The sequence below is a fragment of the Canis lupus genome, chromosome 19 (assembly GCF_048164855.1).
Source record: "Canis lupus baileyi chromosome 19, mCanLup2.hap1, whole genome shotgun sequence".
Classification (NCBI taxonomy): Eukaryota; Metazoa; Chordata; class Mammalia; order Carnivora; family Canidae; genus Canis; species Canis lupus.
In genome coordinates, this window is record NC_132856.1 from 6,152,929 (window position 1) to 6,168,539 (window position 15,611).

Genomic DNA, 15,611 nt, shown 5'->3' on the forward strand with positions numbered 1-15,611 from the left:
TTGAGGGGCCTTTGGGATGTCAAATGGAGACAGATCATAGATGTGGGAAATGTGGTGTTTTCATGACAGGTGCAGGTTGTGTCCAGAAAGGGAAAGTCCCAGTAAAGAGATGCTCTGGACTCTGCCAAGAACAAGGAAGCTTCGTACCCACCCAGGGCGGTCATGGGCCATGTTCCCCTTCCCATCAGGGTTCCCTTGCCTGCCATCTTGGAATATAGGATATACCCAGGCACCCCACTTCAAACTTGCACTCAGAGGCTCTGGCAAAAGGGAAGTCCTCTGCTTCCCCAGTTGTTGTTTGAAACCAGTTGTGAGTTTTGGAGCTAACTATAGGGGAAGATATCTGTTGTGCCGTCCTCGGCTCATGGCATGGAGAATGCAAATGGCAGAAATGTTCTTTGCATGTAGGAACCAGGTGCTGAGAGATGGACAGATCCTCTCCTCAGTGACCCTGCTCCCAGGCCAGAATAAACCCGCACTGCCATTAAGTCACTGTGTGGGACCTTAAGCAGGTCCCTGATCTTGCGGGACTCTGGTTTACCCTGTCATAAAGTAAGGACTCTGCAGTGGGAGGTGAGTAGCGCCAACAGCCTTGGGCTGTCACTGCTGTCATTGAATATGGCTATGGTCTTCTCATCTGAAGTGCATATTTTCCCCACAAAATTTGGTGAACTCTAGCAACCAGTAACCACAATTGACAGGTTATTGTTGGAGATAAATTTAGTTGGGTTCAAAGCCTGTGTTCTTGTTCCTCATCCTCACTTGACATTGGTTTGTGAGAAATTCCTCTCACCACTCTGACCGTCAGTTTCTTCCTCCTTTCCTCCCTGAGGAGTTGGATAGATCAGAAGTAGTCTGCATCCCCAGGTGGCAGGATGAGGTCACCCTGGTGGAAAGGAATATGAATGGGCAGGTAGCAAGCTTCCTTGTGCTGGGAGAGCCTCGAGCAGCTGTCCTCTGGGCCTCTCCCTGTCTGAACTACACTCCACCCTTAGGGACGGAAACCACAACAGAGCCAGGCGTACACTAGATGCGTAGTGGAAGGCGACTGCAGCCTCGTGCTCTTCCTTCCTCCATCACTAATTCTGATTTATGTAGATTTGTCTTCCTGTCAAACCCCAGATATTAGGTATTGAAGATTTAAGTCATATTTACACTGTGTATCAATTTAGACAACCCTTGGTTATATACTAAGATGTAATTCTGACAAGAAGCAGAAGTCCTGGGCCCTCCCAGCCAGCCTCATGTGCTCTTCCTGGAGGAAATGTGGACTTTGCACAGGCCTTTGGGCTCAGAGCTCACCACACACCACTATTCATGGACGCTGATGGCCACTGGCCATTGGCATGGGCTTGGGACTGGACACTCAAGTGGGCAAGAAGGTCCAAGCCCACACCTTGTTCTGGGAGGCTAGGCCCCGGGATGGAGAAGGGTGGGTGGCAGTGGGAGAGGGGAGGAAAGACTTTTATCCGTGCAGCTAGAATTTACTATGCGCCTGCTGGGTGCACCTGGAGCTGCACCAGGTGTTAGAGAAATAAGGGAATGAGACTGACGCCCCACCTGTCCTCACTGACTCAGTTGGGTGGAGGAGTGCGTGCTGAAGGAGTAATTATAACCACATGCTTCCTGGAAAGGAAAAGTATGGGCACCTGAGTCTGGGTGGGGCCTAGACAAGGAAGGCAGGACCAAGAGAACTAAATTAGGACAAGGAGATGCAGGGTAAGGGGTCCATTCAGAACACAGCCTGTTCAAAGGTCCCAGGGCAGGTAGCTGGGGAGCTGGGCAGCTGGAGGGTAGATGTAGAGGCAGGGGTGATGGGTAAGTAAGGGCGGAAGGGGCATAGCTCTTGGCTGACATTGCTGGCTGGGTTGAGGCATTCGGATGGCATCCTGAAGGCACCGGGAAGCCACAGAGGGGTCCTGAGCCGGGAAGCAACTCAGTCAGGTTGGCCCAGGGGAGCTCCTCAGGCAGCAGAGTGGAGAAGGGAGTGAGGCCCCTGGGGTGGCGCCTGCCCTGGTTCCTGAAGCTTCCTGCCCCCGATGCGCGGGGCCCCCCTGACTGCCCTATCTCTCCACAGGGATGTTTTATCTTCTCTCTCGTCAAGTACGTACCCCTGACCTACAACAAAGTCTACGTGTACCCCACCTGGGCCATCGGGCTGGGCTGGAGTCTGGCCTTGTCCTCCATGATGTGTGTCCCCTTGGTCATGGTCATCCGCCTCTGCCAGACGGAAGGGCCGTTCCTCGTGGTGAGCACATAGACCGAGGCTGGATGTGAGGGGTGCAGGAGGGTGAGAGGCGGGAGGATGAAAGCTAGCTGCTGGCTGTTGGCCGTCCTAGGTTTGCTGGGTGACCTTGGGCACACTGCTGCCCTCTCTGGGTCCCGGATCCCTTGCCCACCACGCGGAGGGGTTGAGATGGTGGGCAGGCGTGTGGGGAAATGGGAACGAAGAACAACTCATGTGGATGAAGGCTCTGCGGTGACGTTGAGAGCAGGGCTGTGGGCAGGAGGAATTTACCAGGCAGGGAAGAAGAAATGGAAGGGTGTGATGCCCAGTGCATTCGCAGGCAAGGACATGTGATAGCCCTTGGGCAGCAATGACATGTTCTGGGGAGTGGGCGATGGCGCTGGGCAGGCGACAGCGGTTTTGCATGCCAAGCTCAGAGCTAGGGGCTTATCCTGGGAGCAGTGGGAGCCATGGGGCTGTAGCCATACGCCAGGAGACAAGGAGCCGGGAAGGAAGCCTGAGCTCCACCCAGAGGCCTTCTCTTACTCTGAAGCCAAGTTTTGGATAAGCCCAACCCGTGCTGGTGGCCCCTTCCCCAGATCTGCGGCCCCGGTCTTGTGCCTGCCAGTTTCCCACCCGAGGCCCCCTCCTCACCACCAACCCCTCAGAAATTTCTCCCAACAATACTGCAGATTCCAGGCTGTGGCAAGAGCTGGGGCTCTTTCCAAGAAATCCTTTTCTTAGAATCTCCCTTAACCTTTGGGCTTGGGCCAGCTCCAAGACTACACTGTTTTGTTCTGGGCTGTTTTTATTGTTATTCTCTTAAAAATCTGGAGCCAGGATGTCCTGGGGCCCTGGCTCCCCCTTGGGCTGGGCCAGTTTCCTTGTGGGCAGGGGAAAGGCCTGGAGGTGGTATTGGTGGGGGGAGACGGGTGGCCTGGCAGAGAGGGAGCAGCCTTCCCGAGACAGAGGAAGTCGGCCGGGGTGTGCCCGGGAGCAAAACACGAAGCCATGAAGCTGGGGTCCATCTCAGCCAGGACAGCCCTTGGGCCCTTGGGGTGTTCCCTCAGCATCAGACCCATTGTAATTCCTCAGAGGACACAGGGAAGGACCCCAGTGCTCAGCCATAGTACTGCTAGGCCCTATCATTTGTTAAAATCCTGAAATACTGGGTCTGGGGACAGACGGGTGGTTGCTACGGCCCTGAGTCCTCCACATTCACCCCCCACCTCTACCAAACACTCCATGCCAACCCAGACCCTCCCTGGGAATTTCCAGAATGCACCTACCACCCATAAACTAAAAGGTTAATTGGGGCACAGCAGAGAGTCTTGGATGTCTGTTCTGCAATTTCAGCCACAGAGAGGGGACACCTAATACTAACCCGAGTCCCTTCAAAGCTTAATTTTAAAGTAGTTTCATCCCAAGTTCAGAGGTTTGATGAGAATGGGGTTTTGTGGGGGGGAAGGAGGAAGGTATGGGTGAGGCCTCCACCCAAACTTGCACCTACAAACCAGTTGGATAACCAAAGCCCCCTCCTCTGAAGGCATAGGAGCCACCATCAATCCATTTGCTGTGTCCCCCGAGCCTACCCCTCGACCTGTCTCCCGGCTGTGCTCCCAGCCAGGTTTGCAAGCCTAGAGCCCCGGGTGGCCGCCTGGCATTGTCTGCCTCTTGTCCCAATCTTCTGGGCACACATCTGCGCAGAGAGGCAGCGTGATGGAAGGGAGCCAAGCCTGCTCTCCTGCTGGACTTCCATCTTTTGCCCTTTAGCTGCAGCCACCAGGAACTGTCCCCCAGGACCAGGCAGGGAACCCAGGCTAGGGAAGCCCTCGGGCAGGGCTGAGAGGCCCCTGGAGAAGGTGATCTAGAGCTGTAGCAGACAGCCATGCACTCAGCTCTGGCCTATTGTTACCAAGAGGGGATGTGGCCCTGGGGTTACCAGGCCTTGCAAGTTTTTAAGAGCAGATGGAATCTGGGTTTTCTGAGTGAAATAGTGTAGCTTTTAATAAGCAGCTTTAAAAAGATTGTAATATACTTAAGTTGAATGTAAATGCCTAAGTAGGAAGGTTTCTTCTTGACAACTGTTTGCTGCTTAAGTCTCAGAATGGATGCTTGGCAGGAGGGGAGCTGGGGAGTTGGGAGCCCTGAGGAGTCCCAGTCCCAATGCCTGGGAAGGACTCTTTTCCTCACCAAGTCCATGATCCAGTAACCAGCCCAGAGGGCAAAACTCACCCTGCCCAAAAGTGATGGGGTGATTCTCATGCAATCCAGCCTCTGGCTTGTCTCTGTCGGAAGGTGCAGCTCAGGCAGAGCAGTGGTCTCCGAGCCCTGAGCAGGGAAAAGCCCTGCAGAGGGAATGGGTGGGGAGGGTGCGAGAAAGCAGGAAATGCAGTTTACAGGTGGCTGAGGAGTTTGGTGGAGTTTCTTCTTGGGGAAGGTGGGAGCCATGGGAGGCTCACAACAGTTATCCGGCCTCTGGCATGCAAATTGCATGAACTCGGCTGGGGCTGCTTTGCAAGTCAGAGAAATTGAGGGATGGGAATTACTAGGAGGCATATTTAGCTCCATGGGAGGAAAGAAGTCGGAACTGGGAGGTGTGAGTCCCCTGTCCCTGCAAGCAAGGGTTGCCCAGGGAAACTCCTCAGAGATTCCACCCTGATTCAAGGCCCAGAGGGACCTTCCAAGCACCTTAGTTCAATTCCTTCATCTGCCGGTGGATGAAACGGGGGGTGGGGGGGTGGTCCAGAGAGGGTGGTAGTTTGCCAAAGGCCAGAGGGCACACTGGCAGGACTCAGGGTGTAGACAGTCGTGGTGGAGCGGGGAGGCAGGCCGCCTGACTTCTCTCTACTGCCATCCTCTTCCTTCTCCAGAGACTCAAGTACCTGCTGACCCCGAGGGAACCCAACCGCTGGGCCGTGGAGCGCGAGGGGGCTACGCCCTACAGCTCCCGCCTGGCCGTGAACGGGGCTCTCATGAAACCGACCCACATCATAGTAGAGACCATGATGTGAGCTCTTGGGCAGACGGGCCGCTTCCCTGCTGTTTACTAACATTAGATTCTCATAGGACCAGGTTTACAGAGCTTTCTATTTGCACTAGGATTGTTTTTTTTTTTTAATTGTCACAGAAAATGTTACTCTGTGTGTGTGTGTGTTGGTGTGTGTGTGTGTGTGTGTGTGTGTGGTATTGTGCGTATGTGTATTTTGTTTTGATTTGGGGATATTTTGTACAAAAAGAAAACCCACCGGCAGATGTCCGGGACGAGGCAGAGCTTTCATATTGAATTAGATGTATTTTATGGGAACTTGGTAAATTTTTCTTTGTATTTTTTTTACATATAATTATATATACATTTAGAGATTGTCATACAGTTTTACCACTTGAATCGATCTTCTTGCCAGCAATAGATCTCGTTTTTAAAAGCAATTCTTCGGTGCTTGTGTAGCTGGCAGAAAGTTCTGCCCCCCAAAAACACAGGGTGGAATTGACCTGGACAGTAGACCCATTTTAAGGGTGTAGTACCTTCTCAGCCTGGTTCGAGTAGAAGCATATAGTGGGGCTGGGGGAGTGGGGGGAGGCCCCACTAGCTGGCCAGACCCAGAGAGGCTGGAGAAAGGAGGGCCACAAGCTTCAATGACACTTGTCTTAGCCAATAAGAGAAATGCCAAAATAATGGATCAACCTCTGAGATCAAGGGATTGACTTAAGGCAGACAGAGGAGGCCGTACAGCGCAAGTCCGATTCTCTAGAAACCGTTGTACCAGCAGCAAAACCCCACCTGGTACATTGAGATCGAGGGTGGATAGTCAGAAGGACTGTCAGGCAGGTTGTCAGCACCAGAGGGAGCGGCAAGGGCTCCCGGGAGGGCCGGTGAGGATGGCACCCTGACATTCAGGAGGCGGACTGCTTGGCTGCCGCCCATGGCCAGCGCAGCAGGAGCCAGGGATCTCAGGGCCCCAAACCTCGCACAGATGGGGCTGTTGTGTTTTATGGGATTCTATTGTGTCAGGTTCTGGCCGTTTCCCCGCTGACATGTCTTGCAGCTCCGTGTAGGAGAGAAGCATGATGTATCTGGTGAGGGACGAGGGGTGAGCCAGTGGACCAAAGGGTGTGGGCCCAGGCGTTCAGAGAGGCCTGGTGTCAGGGAGGGGTGCTTTTCTTTCCTCATCTCTCCATCCTCAGCTCTGTCCTCATCTCCCAGAGGCTGGGAAACTCCTGACAAGCTCCCCGCCCAGGGCTGCCCCAGCTCCTAGCTGGGAGTGCCAAGAGTGTTTCTGGAGGCTCCCTGAATCTTGGAGTCGGGCTAAGCGCTCCCAAGCCCTCCTCCCCATTCGGGCACAAGAGCAGCCCTTGGTGGTGGCTTGGGAGATAGTGAAGCTCTTCAGGACTTCACAACTCCTGCAGTAGCCGGTGTTGGATGCACACCACGTGGGGACCGAGGAGAGGAGGCGAGGGAGCATTTTCTAGAAAGGTAGGATTGTTCAGGGGGCTGGCACCCCAGAACTGGCTTGGCCAAGAGCCTGATTTAGAGCGGCATTCCTCTCTGAAGAAGTAGAGAAGGTACTCCACCTTTAAAATCCTGAGACGGACACGTCTCCACCCAAGCCCCCATTTGGACCTAAACTGTGCCATTTAAACTGTCACTTCCAAGTTCAGAGTCTCAACTCAACCAAAACATTGTCATGCACAAACGCCAGTGACTGCCTCGTGGGGTGCGGAGGGTGAAGCCCAGCTCAGGTGTTGAGAGCGGGGGCTCTCTGAATCCTGGAACCCTCTCCCCAAATTTGGGAGGGGAGGAGCCTCTGGTGTGTGCCCCCTCCCCAGAGGTGGAGGCAACCCTGAACCTCTTCTCTCTGGCAAGCATTCACATTTCACATTTCACTGTTTCCAAAGGATACACTCTGCCAAACAATACCCAGTCCTATTCCAAACCGTTAACAATTCTGTGTTCCTGTTTTTCTATGTATTTATGGTTGCCGCTGTGTCTGAGTTGATTTTGTTGTTGTGTCTTTTCCTAATTTTACTGAGTAGCAATGTGATCTGTTTTCCTTCGTCTCATGGAACTTAGTAAACTAACCACTGTCCACGATTGGGGACAGGTGATGTGTGGGGTCAAGGGGTGCTTGGTAAGCTGTGGCTGCCTGGGCATTTGTGGTCATCTCAGGCTATAATATCTCCCCTCCGGTAAAAAGGCTACAGTATTTGGGGTTGGTAGGTAAACTGCAACATTCTGGAAATGGCCTGAGAAAGGCTTCTTCTCATAAGATTCGCAGACCAAATTCTAGACCAAAGACACAAGCAGACCAAGTCCCCAGGCCCTGCCTGGAAGGAAGGTCAGCCACTTTCCCCGAGCCCCTCTCTTGACAATCTCCCAGTTTACCTGTCTCCAATCGGGCCCTCTTGTCTACTCCCCTGGCCCTTGTGTGTCTGCAGAACTTGGCTCTGTGAGTACAAGGTGTAATGATGCGTGACTTTGATATGTCTCCACATAAAGGAAACTTGTCATTGGAGCTCATGACTCTGGTCCTCCTGTCTCTGGAGAACAGGCAGTCCCCCCACTCTCTGCCTTGGGAATGGGTCAGAAATTCTGGTGTCCGCACCTAGCCCAGTTGGCCAGCTCTGGGAGGGATGTAAGGGAGATGGTTAAAGAACTTTCTGAGGATGCAGAAATGAGTAAGGGCCTTAGGCTAAATCTCACCCAGGGAGATGCTTCTCTGAGCCTGCCATGGGCTGTGTCGGCCCCTCCAGGGGACAGTCCTGCACAGTCAGTGCCTCCCCGGTCCGCGCCCTTGGAAAATGGGGGGCTTCTGCGAGGCCCGGAGCGCAGAACAGACCGGGCACAGCGGGCAGGGACTGGAACCAGGCTGTCCCGAGTCAGTTCCAGTTGCAGGTTCTCTGAGGGGTGTGTGGCAAGTGGCAAGTGCGTCTCCCCAGTGTTCTCCCTGAAGACCCGAGACGAGCCTTTATGAACAAGGAAGCGCTCTGTGCCCCAGCATTCAGGGACGAGGAGAAGCACCCCTCACCCCCTCCCCATCCTCAAAGGTGTGGCTCTGTAGGACAGGCGACTGCCCTCTGCCCAGCCAGAGAGGCAGCACCCCTTCACCCTGGCCCTGCACCCAGTAGCCCTCTGAGCTAGGAACTGAGATCCCTGTTGCATATGAGGAAACTGAGGCCCAGTGAAGCCAGCTGTGGAAAGAAGCAGAAGTCCTTGGGCAGGATTTAGCCTGAGGCTGTGCGGGACATTCCCAGGCAGCTAGAAGCAGCCTTGGGTGATTTCTGGGTGGCACACAGCCCCCTCTCTGTATCTCTCGTTCTCACCCCAGATCCCCAGTGCACCCCTAAAGGAGGTGGTGAAGCACGAGGGGAGCGAGCTGCTCTCTGCCTAGCACACGGTGATCTTGCATCCCCCACAGGCCGCCACGGCACGGCGGTCCATGGTCCAGCCGGCTTCTCCCCAACACTGCCCTTCTGGAAGGGGAAAAGCTCTGGGCAGCCAGTGCTCAAGGCAGAGGTGCCAGCCTTCCCCTCGAGCCTAGACACAGGCCAGGACGGATGCAAGAGAAAGCTCGAGGCGGCTAGAGGTCCCGTCCAGCCCCGAGACCCGGTGCCAGGCAGCCCCACGTAAATCGCACCGTGCAAAAATCCAACAAGCACCAACCAAACAAAATCCCGAGAGCAAAACTCAGAGAGGGGCGTGAGTAACCCGGAAGCCAGAGAACAGCATTTCCCTCGCCCCCCGCCCTGTTAACGCCTGGCCCTCAGAATGCTCTTGTTTTTAATAGGAAGCTGTTTCATTGTTCTCTTGTGGGTGTCACTACAGACGTGTTCTGACAGTTCCCTGAGGGATGGAGCATCTTGTTATATATTTGGCTTCAAATTGAGATGTTGGCTCCGTTTCTCCCCCCCTCCCCCCAATTAATTTTCGAATCCCTAGCAACTGTGACTGTATTTAGCACAAGAGAAAGCTGAGATCGTGGGTCTTGCCTCCTTCCAGAAATATGTCTGGCTCATCAGGACTTTTTTTTAAGACTTCAAAATATTTTTAAGATATTTTAAACTTTTGTAAAAAAAAAAAAACAACAACCAACGAGACTCTTCTGAGGAGGAACATTTGTATCTGAATAAGATCCTCGGTGTATAATTCAGTCTTGCAGTATACAAGCTTTTGTGTATAAATGTTTTATGATATAATCCCTGTATTTCGCAGGGCTCTTCTTTTCCTCTTTTGCTTTTTAGATAAATATGTATATCGATATTTTAAATTCATCTTTGCTTTTTTTTAGAGGAGTTTGTAATCACCTTATAACATGAAAATAAACATTTCCTTTTTAAAATCCAACACGTGTGGGTTCTGTTTTTGAGGAGGCTGTTTTTCCTCGTGGTATTGCCATCTGGGGTCGGAGACACTGAGGCGGAAGACCCCTCCTGGAGGGGATGCCTCAAGGGCACACAGCAGGTCTGTGAAAGAGTTGTCCTCCGACTCCTGGGTCTACTCTGGCTGGTTCCACCAACCCTGGGGACCGACGCCCACCTGCCGCACACCCAGCTGGGAGACCTCACATCAGTCTGTCTCCCCACCTGGAATAAACCATCACCCCCTTCAAGGCTTCGGGCTGACAAGAGGTGATGCACCAGGGGTAGTTGCTTCCTGACGCCCAAGCAGGGGCTTTCTGATGGCCAAGTCTGAGTGGGGCAGGCTGCAGGGAGGAGGCAAGTCCTAGAGGGATGCAAATAGAAATCATGCCACAGACACTGGGGCCTCGGAAGGTGGGGGACACTTCAGGACCCCAGAAAATAAGTGGTTGGCATAGATGTCCTCTGCCTTGGGAATCATGTACCCAACCCACTGTTACAGATGGGGAAATGGGCCGGAAGAGAGGCTTGGCCTCACTGGGGTCACAGGGCAGGTCAATGTTTTGGGCAGATTGATGAGTAGGCAAGTTCAGGGAAGCCTGCTGGGTCCTTTCCCCAACTTCCCAGACCAAAAAAACACCTCTCAGTAACTCATTATAGACGATGTTAAAATAAAACACCACTCCTTCAGCTCTTCCTCTGGCTATTGGCTTTTTGGATGGCCTCCCTCCTCCCTGAGTGTCTTGGCCATAAAACTTGTGTTCAAACCGTACCTCCATCCTTTACTACCTGTGTGACTTAGGGCAAATTACTTAACATCTCTGTGCCCCATTTCCTCACCTCTAACACTGGAATGATAACAGCCTCCTCTGAAGGCTATAGGAGGATCCAGGAGATTCTTGAAAAGCACACAGAACAGGGCCTACACGCAGCCAGTCTGTGGGACGGGGCTGCTTCTCCAGGTCATGACCTGCCCCTGCCTCCCTCCCATTGCAGAAGGGCTCTGAACCTGTCACCCAGAACTAAGAAGAGTAGTGGTGCCCTGTGCACAGCTCACTTTGGGCTCCCTGGCCCAACCACATAATTGCACCCAATGCGGGCTGGCCATGCTAGCACCCCTCCAGTGATGGGGCGCTCACTCCATCCTGCATAGCTGATGGAAAGAAGCTCTTCCTCCGCCCACACAGAGCTGCAGCGAGGACATGTCCTCTGGGCTCATCCTGCCTGGGATGCCCTGGGAAGATTCATCGATGGGGCCCCACCCAGCACCCTTTAGGGGCTCCATGCAGCAGACCCGCCACTCGCCTGCCTCACTGGCTTCCCCCTGCAGACAGAATGAAATCCATAGTCCCTAACCAGAGCCTTACCACTGGGCCCTGCAAACCTCCAGCCTGGTCTCCCCACTCTGCTTCTGGGCCTCCTTTCTCTTTCTTGAACCCACCAAGCTCACGCCCACCTCCGAGCATGTGCACTTGCTGTGCCCTCTGCCTAGGACACAGTTCCTCCCGGTCTCCACAGGGTTGACTCCTGCCTTTAAAGGTCTCAGCACAAATTATTCCTTCAGAGAAGTCCTTCCTGACCCCATTCTATCCCCATGGTTGGTTTTTTTCCACTGCACTCTATACCTGCTGAAAAACCTCCTCACGGTTTGCTCCCCTGGTCACTGTCTGTCTTCCCTAGAATATAAGCCCCACGCAGACAGGACCTCATCTGTCATGTTCATGCTGTTTTCCCAGGGGCTAGAATGATGTGTAGCCCAAGCAGACTTTTTGGATGCATGAATTAATTAAAAGCAGGGAAGATGTCCTAAGATCCAAATGGAAGCTGACTATTGCCAGCCTATGATGAGAAACAAACAAGCAAACAAAAAAACAGATACCACAGTCTGGCTGCATTTAAATAATTTTATTTAAAAAATCATTCCAACAGCACCCCATCCCCAGCTCCTACGTCACTGCAACCCCTGACAACAGATTTACACATAGGCCCCAAACAGACCCCAAATGGCCTTTGCAATGCAGCCCCCTTGGCATGTGCTTCCCGAGAGCCCTAAGAAAACCCCATGTAGAAAAATACTTTACAAGGAATATGCTCTAATCTCAGCCAGAGAAAAATACAGCTTTTGGGGGTGGAAGGGGCATGTCACAGGAGCTATACCCAAAATGCATAGGCAGGCAGGATGCTCACCAGGGACGGGCATCGGGAAATGTCAAGTCTGGGATCTATGATCCCCATTGAGAAGCCAGAAGAAATATTGCATATGAGAAGGCCAGCCACGGCCAGGGGCCACCTGCCGGGCCTGGTTGCATACATCTGGGGGATGGCAGAGGCCTCAGCCCAAGAAGGTGGGGGGGGTGGCAAGAGGGGCAAACTGGTCGGGGTCCGAGTCGGGATGCCACTTCCCTCATCTGCAGTCGAACGCAGCTCTTCTGAGCAGACGCCCTGGGAGTGTGGCCTGTCCAGCCCTGTCACTTGACAGAGGTCCAGAGAGGCCGGGCAACTTGCCTAAGTTCACTCAGTTGTGGCTGCCAGTAGCCATGTCTCTGCTATGTCACCCCCTGGCCCCCCAAGCTGAGGGCTCTCTTGGCTTTTGCTCAGTGCCTCTGCGATGGGTGGGCAGTGCCCTTTCACCCCAGGGGTGAGTGTTTACACAGGAATCCAAGGTAGCAGAGGCATTGGGCAGTTGGCCGGCATGAAGGGCTCTCTGGGGAAGGCAGGGAGTGGCAGGGTGTGGGGAGGTCGAGGGAGGAGAAGAGGGAATGCAGGCCTTCAGGGAGAGTGTGGGCAGGGCGCCCAATGGGCATGGTTCTGGCCATGACAGGGAGGCCGGTCCCTACTCAGAGACTCTCCACCTCTTGATTGTCCAGAGAGGGTCAGACCCAGAGGGCGTCACAGAGCAACCAAGCAGCAATCCAGAGCAAAAAGAAGACACCTCTTGACTCCCCATCTCATCCCTTAAGCGGGAGAGCATTTCAGGGGCCTCCATGGGACAGAAGCACGGAGGACACAGGCAGGAGTGGGTGCTCCATTTTCCTGAGACCCCTTTAAGAGCAAAGCAAATCCCCAGACCTGACTGAATCCTGCCGGCCCACCTCCATCCCTGGGGCCACAGCCAGACCACCAGGTGAAGGCCTGTGCTCTTCCCCAAATCAAAAGGGTTCCTGGTCTGCAGGGTTCATTGTCTGAGGACAATGACTTTAAGGGATGCTGGTGCTTCCAGATTTCAAGTGGGAATAAACTTCCTTAAAGGACCCCTCTGGACACTCACCTCTGGGTGTGAGGGGGATGGCCTGTCTCTGGCCTGTGTGCCTGCCTCTGTCTCTGTGCCTCCCTCTCCTGGTCTCTCCTCCCTCACTGGTTTGGATACTGAAGAGGAGCTGTATCATCTTACATATCCTATCTCTATGGTTTTCCCATCTCCACAGAAATGGCAGGTGAATGAAAACTCTGGGGTCTTCTCCCCCAAACGACTCCCTCCCATCATGAGGGGCTGGGCCCAAGAGGGGTGTGTCCATATGGATTTGCACCTGTGCCTCCTACAAAAGAAGCGGGAGGGGCTGAGAGCCCAGAGCCTGGCACTGAGCTTGCCCCAAGGGTCCAGAACTATGGCCTCAAATCCCAGAGGCTTCAGGCCAGAGATGCCGAAATGCAAGAATCACCCACTTCCAGATTCGACAGGCCGATGTTTCCTGGGTTCAGCCACCCCAGCTCAAGAGTCCCTTAAGAATGAGGATGCCAGCAAGCCCCAAAAACCAGAATTCTGGAGACGGAAAGGGGCTAGACTCCCACCCTGAGGGGCATCCCTCTTGGTGAGAGGCTGTCCAGAACCAGTGCCCCACCCCCACTGCCGCACCCTAAAGGCTCCCACTGGGGGGAAACTAACTACCTGAGCCTGTGTGGATACATTGCCCCGATGCCTCACACCTCAGTCCGTGACTGCACTGCACTGGGGGTATCCAGTTCCCACTCTCTCACCTCCTGTGACAGGGAGCCCACTCCCCCCGGCCACTCCATAGCTCTCCTGGGAGAAAGCACTGCCTACACTGAGCCGTGCTCCCTGGCCCCAGACCCCTCTTCTCCCAGCTGAGCGGCCTGTCTCAGCTCCTACTGAGTAGGGCTCCTCTGGACATCCTGGAGACCCGATATGAAGAAAGACCTAGATGTCACTCCAACTGGGGCAGGGACCTCACTGCCTGGTACTCCAGGCACCACTGAACCAGAGAATAGAGACAGGTTCCGGCCCATGACTCGGAGCCTCCCAGACAGACAGACGGATGAGTGAGTGGCCACGTCTCCAGCCCAGTTACAGGCCTGGAGGCCAGGATCTACTCCCGTGGCTCCTTGGGTGTCCAGACCACACGCTGACTTCAGAGCATCCGGGGGCTGCTGGGGCCTGGTGCTCGTGGGGCTCGGCTGCTCTGTGCCAGCGGGTTGCGGCTGATGACCAGGGCCAGGACATCACCGGCCTCCGCCAGGAGCGGCACGGCCAGGCAGCAGTCGAAGTCCCGCGTGCGAACGTGGTTGACCTGCACGGGACACAGCCAAGGGGACAGACGGCATCAGCTGAGCCCCGGGCTGAAGCAGGCAGGAATCGTGAGATCTCCTCAAGTGGGGGCCCCGCCCCAGCCCAGACACCCGGTAAATCTAGAACATTCACAGAGAGGAAGTCCTCCTCCGTGTAGTTCTCCTTCAGCCCTTCTGCTTGGGGTTTATCAAAGAGAAACCCCTAAGGGGATGCCAGTACATCCTTCCCACTCCCCCAACACCTACGTCCCTCTCCCTTTTTTTAACATAAAAGAGCAGACCACACACTCGGCTTCCTGCCTAGAATTCCACGACATTGCTTTGCTTCTGTTTTATTTTTATTTGACATTGACCTTCTATATGTCAAGCGAGGGGTGCTGGATTCTCATTCCTAAGTGACATGAAAGGCTTCCTTTCAAAATAAGGTTGAAAAAACTCCACCACCCGTTTAAAGGAAACACGGTCCGTAAAGGTAGTGCGAGTACAGCAGAAACCACACCAAAGAAACAAAAGTAGCTGCGGCGTGGGGAAGGCGGTGCAGGGCAGCCGCGCCGGGACTCTCCCAGAACTTTCCATCCATGCACCTGCATTTCCCAGGCTCCCTTGCACTTAGCAAGGTCATGTGACTGATTCTGGCCAATAGGCTGTGATGGGGGATGACACCTGTCACTTCTAGGTGAAGGCAGAAAAACCCACATGTGATTTTCCCGGCCGGGTTCCTGTGTCACGTGGTCTAAGGCATTGGCATGAGGGTAGAGCCCCATTAGCCTGGGAGAGGAAGCCTATGCCAGCCTACAGTGGGCAAATACGGTCGGTGTGTGTGAAGCCAGTGAGATTCGGGGTTGCTACAGCAACACGACCGGGCCTAACCTGACTATAGGGCTGCTGTTACCATTCCCTTCCACAGGAAGCTGGGGCTCAGAGGCAGGAGGTGACTTGCCTAAGGCCACTCAGCCAGTGTAGAAGTGAGGCTCTTTCAGGGCGCCTGGGTGGCTCAGCGGTTGAGCATCTACCTTCAGCCCAGGGCATGATCCGGGGTCCTGAGATGGAGTCCCGTATCGGGCTCCCGGCATGGAGCCTGCTTCTCCCTCTGCCTGTGTCTCTGCCTCTCTCTGTGTGTCTCTCATGAATAAATAAATAAAATCTTAAAAAAAAGTGGGGCTCTTTCCCCACGAGGCAAAGGAAAGCCACACCATCCACAGTGCCCCCAGCTCAGCATTACCTGAAGGACCCTGTCGAATGGCCGGAGGCCCCCACGTTGGGCTGGCCCATCGGGGCGCACAGTGTGGACATAGACACCCTTCTCCAGGAGGCCGTCAGAGACACTAAAACCAAAGTCATTCCGCAAGGGGTCCTTGTGCAGGGTCACCTGGGAGCAGAAGGAGGAGGAGGTCCCTGGAGCTCTGACCTTTGCCCCAGCTCCCCACAGTGACCCAAATTCCTCAGCGTGGGACCCACGCCCAGCGTGCTGCCTAGCTGTGCTCCCCACCACTTCACTGCCTTT

General features: G+C 54.3%; 2 protein-coding genes across 10 annotated transcripts in view; one reads left to right on the top strand and one right to left on the bottom strand.

The window, feature by feature from the left end:
• Positions 1 to 9,569, top strand: part of SLC6A6 (solute carrier family 6 member 6) — an 84,869-nt gene extending 75,300 nt beyond the window's left edge. For all 3 annotated transcript variants that reach the window (XM_072784996.1, XM_072784998.1, XM_072784997.1), the window contains 2 exons: positions 2,078 to 2,248; positions 5,101 to 9,569. In XM_072784996.1, coding sequence (XP_072641097.1) covers positions 2,078 to 2,248; positions 5,101 to 5,241 — 312 coding nt within the window. In that variant the 3' untranslated portion in view covers positions 5,242 to 9,569. The remainder of the gene's footprint in view (positions 1 to 2,077; positions 2,249 to 5,100) is intronic.
• Positions 9,570 to 11,473: 1,904 nt separating this feature from the next.
• Positions 11,474 to 15,611, bottom strand: part of GRIP2 (glutamate receptor interacting protein 2) — a 97,226-nt gene continuing 93,088 nt past the window's right edge. For all 7 annotated transcript variants that reach the window (XM_072785005.1, XM_072785004.1, XM_072785003.1 and 4 more), the window contains 2 exons: positions 15,330 to 15,476; positions 11,474 to 14,109 (listed from right to left, as the gene is read on the bottom strand). In XM_072785005.1, coding sequence (XP_072641106.1) covers positions 13,951 to 14,109; positions 15,330 to 15,476 — 306 coding nt within the window. In that variant the 3' untranslated portion in view covers positions 11,474 to 13,950. The remainder of the gene's footprint in view (positions 14,110 to 15,329; positions 15,477 to 15,611) is intronic.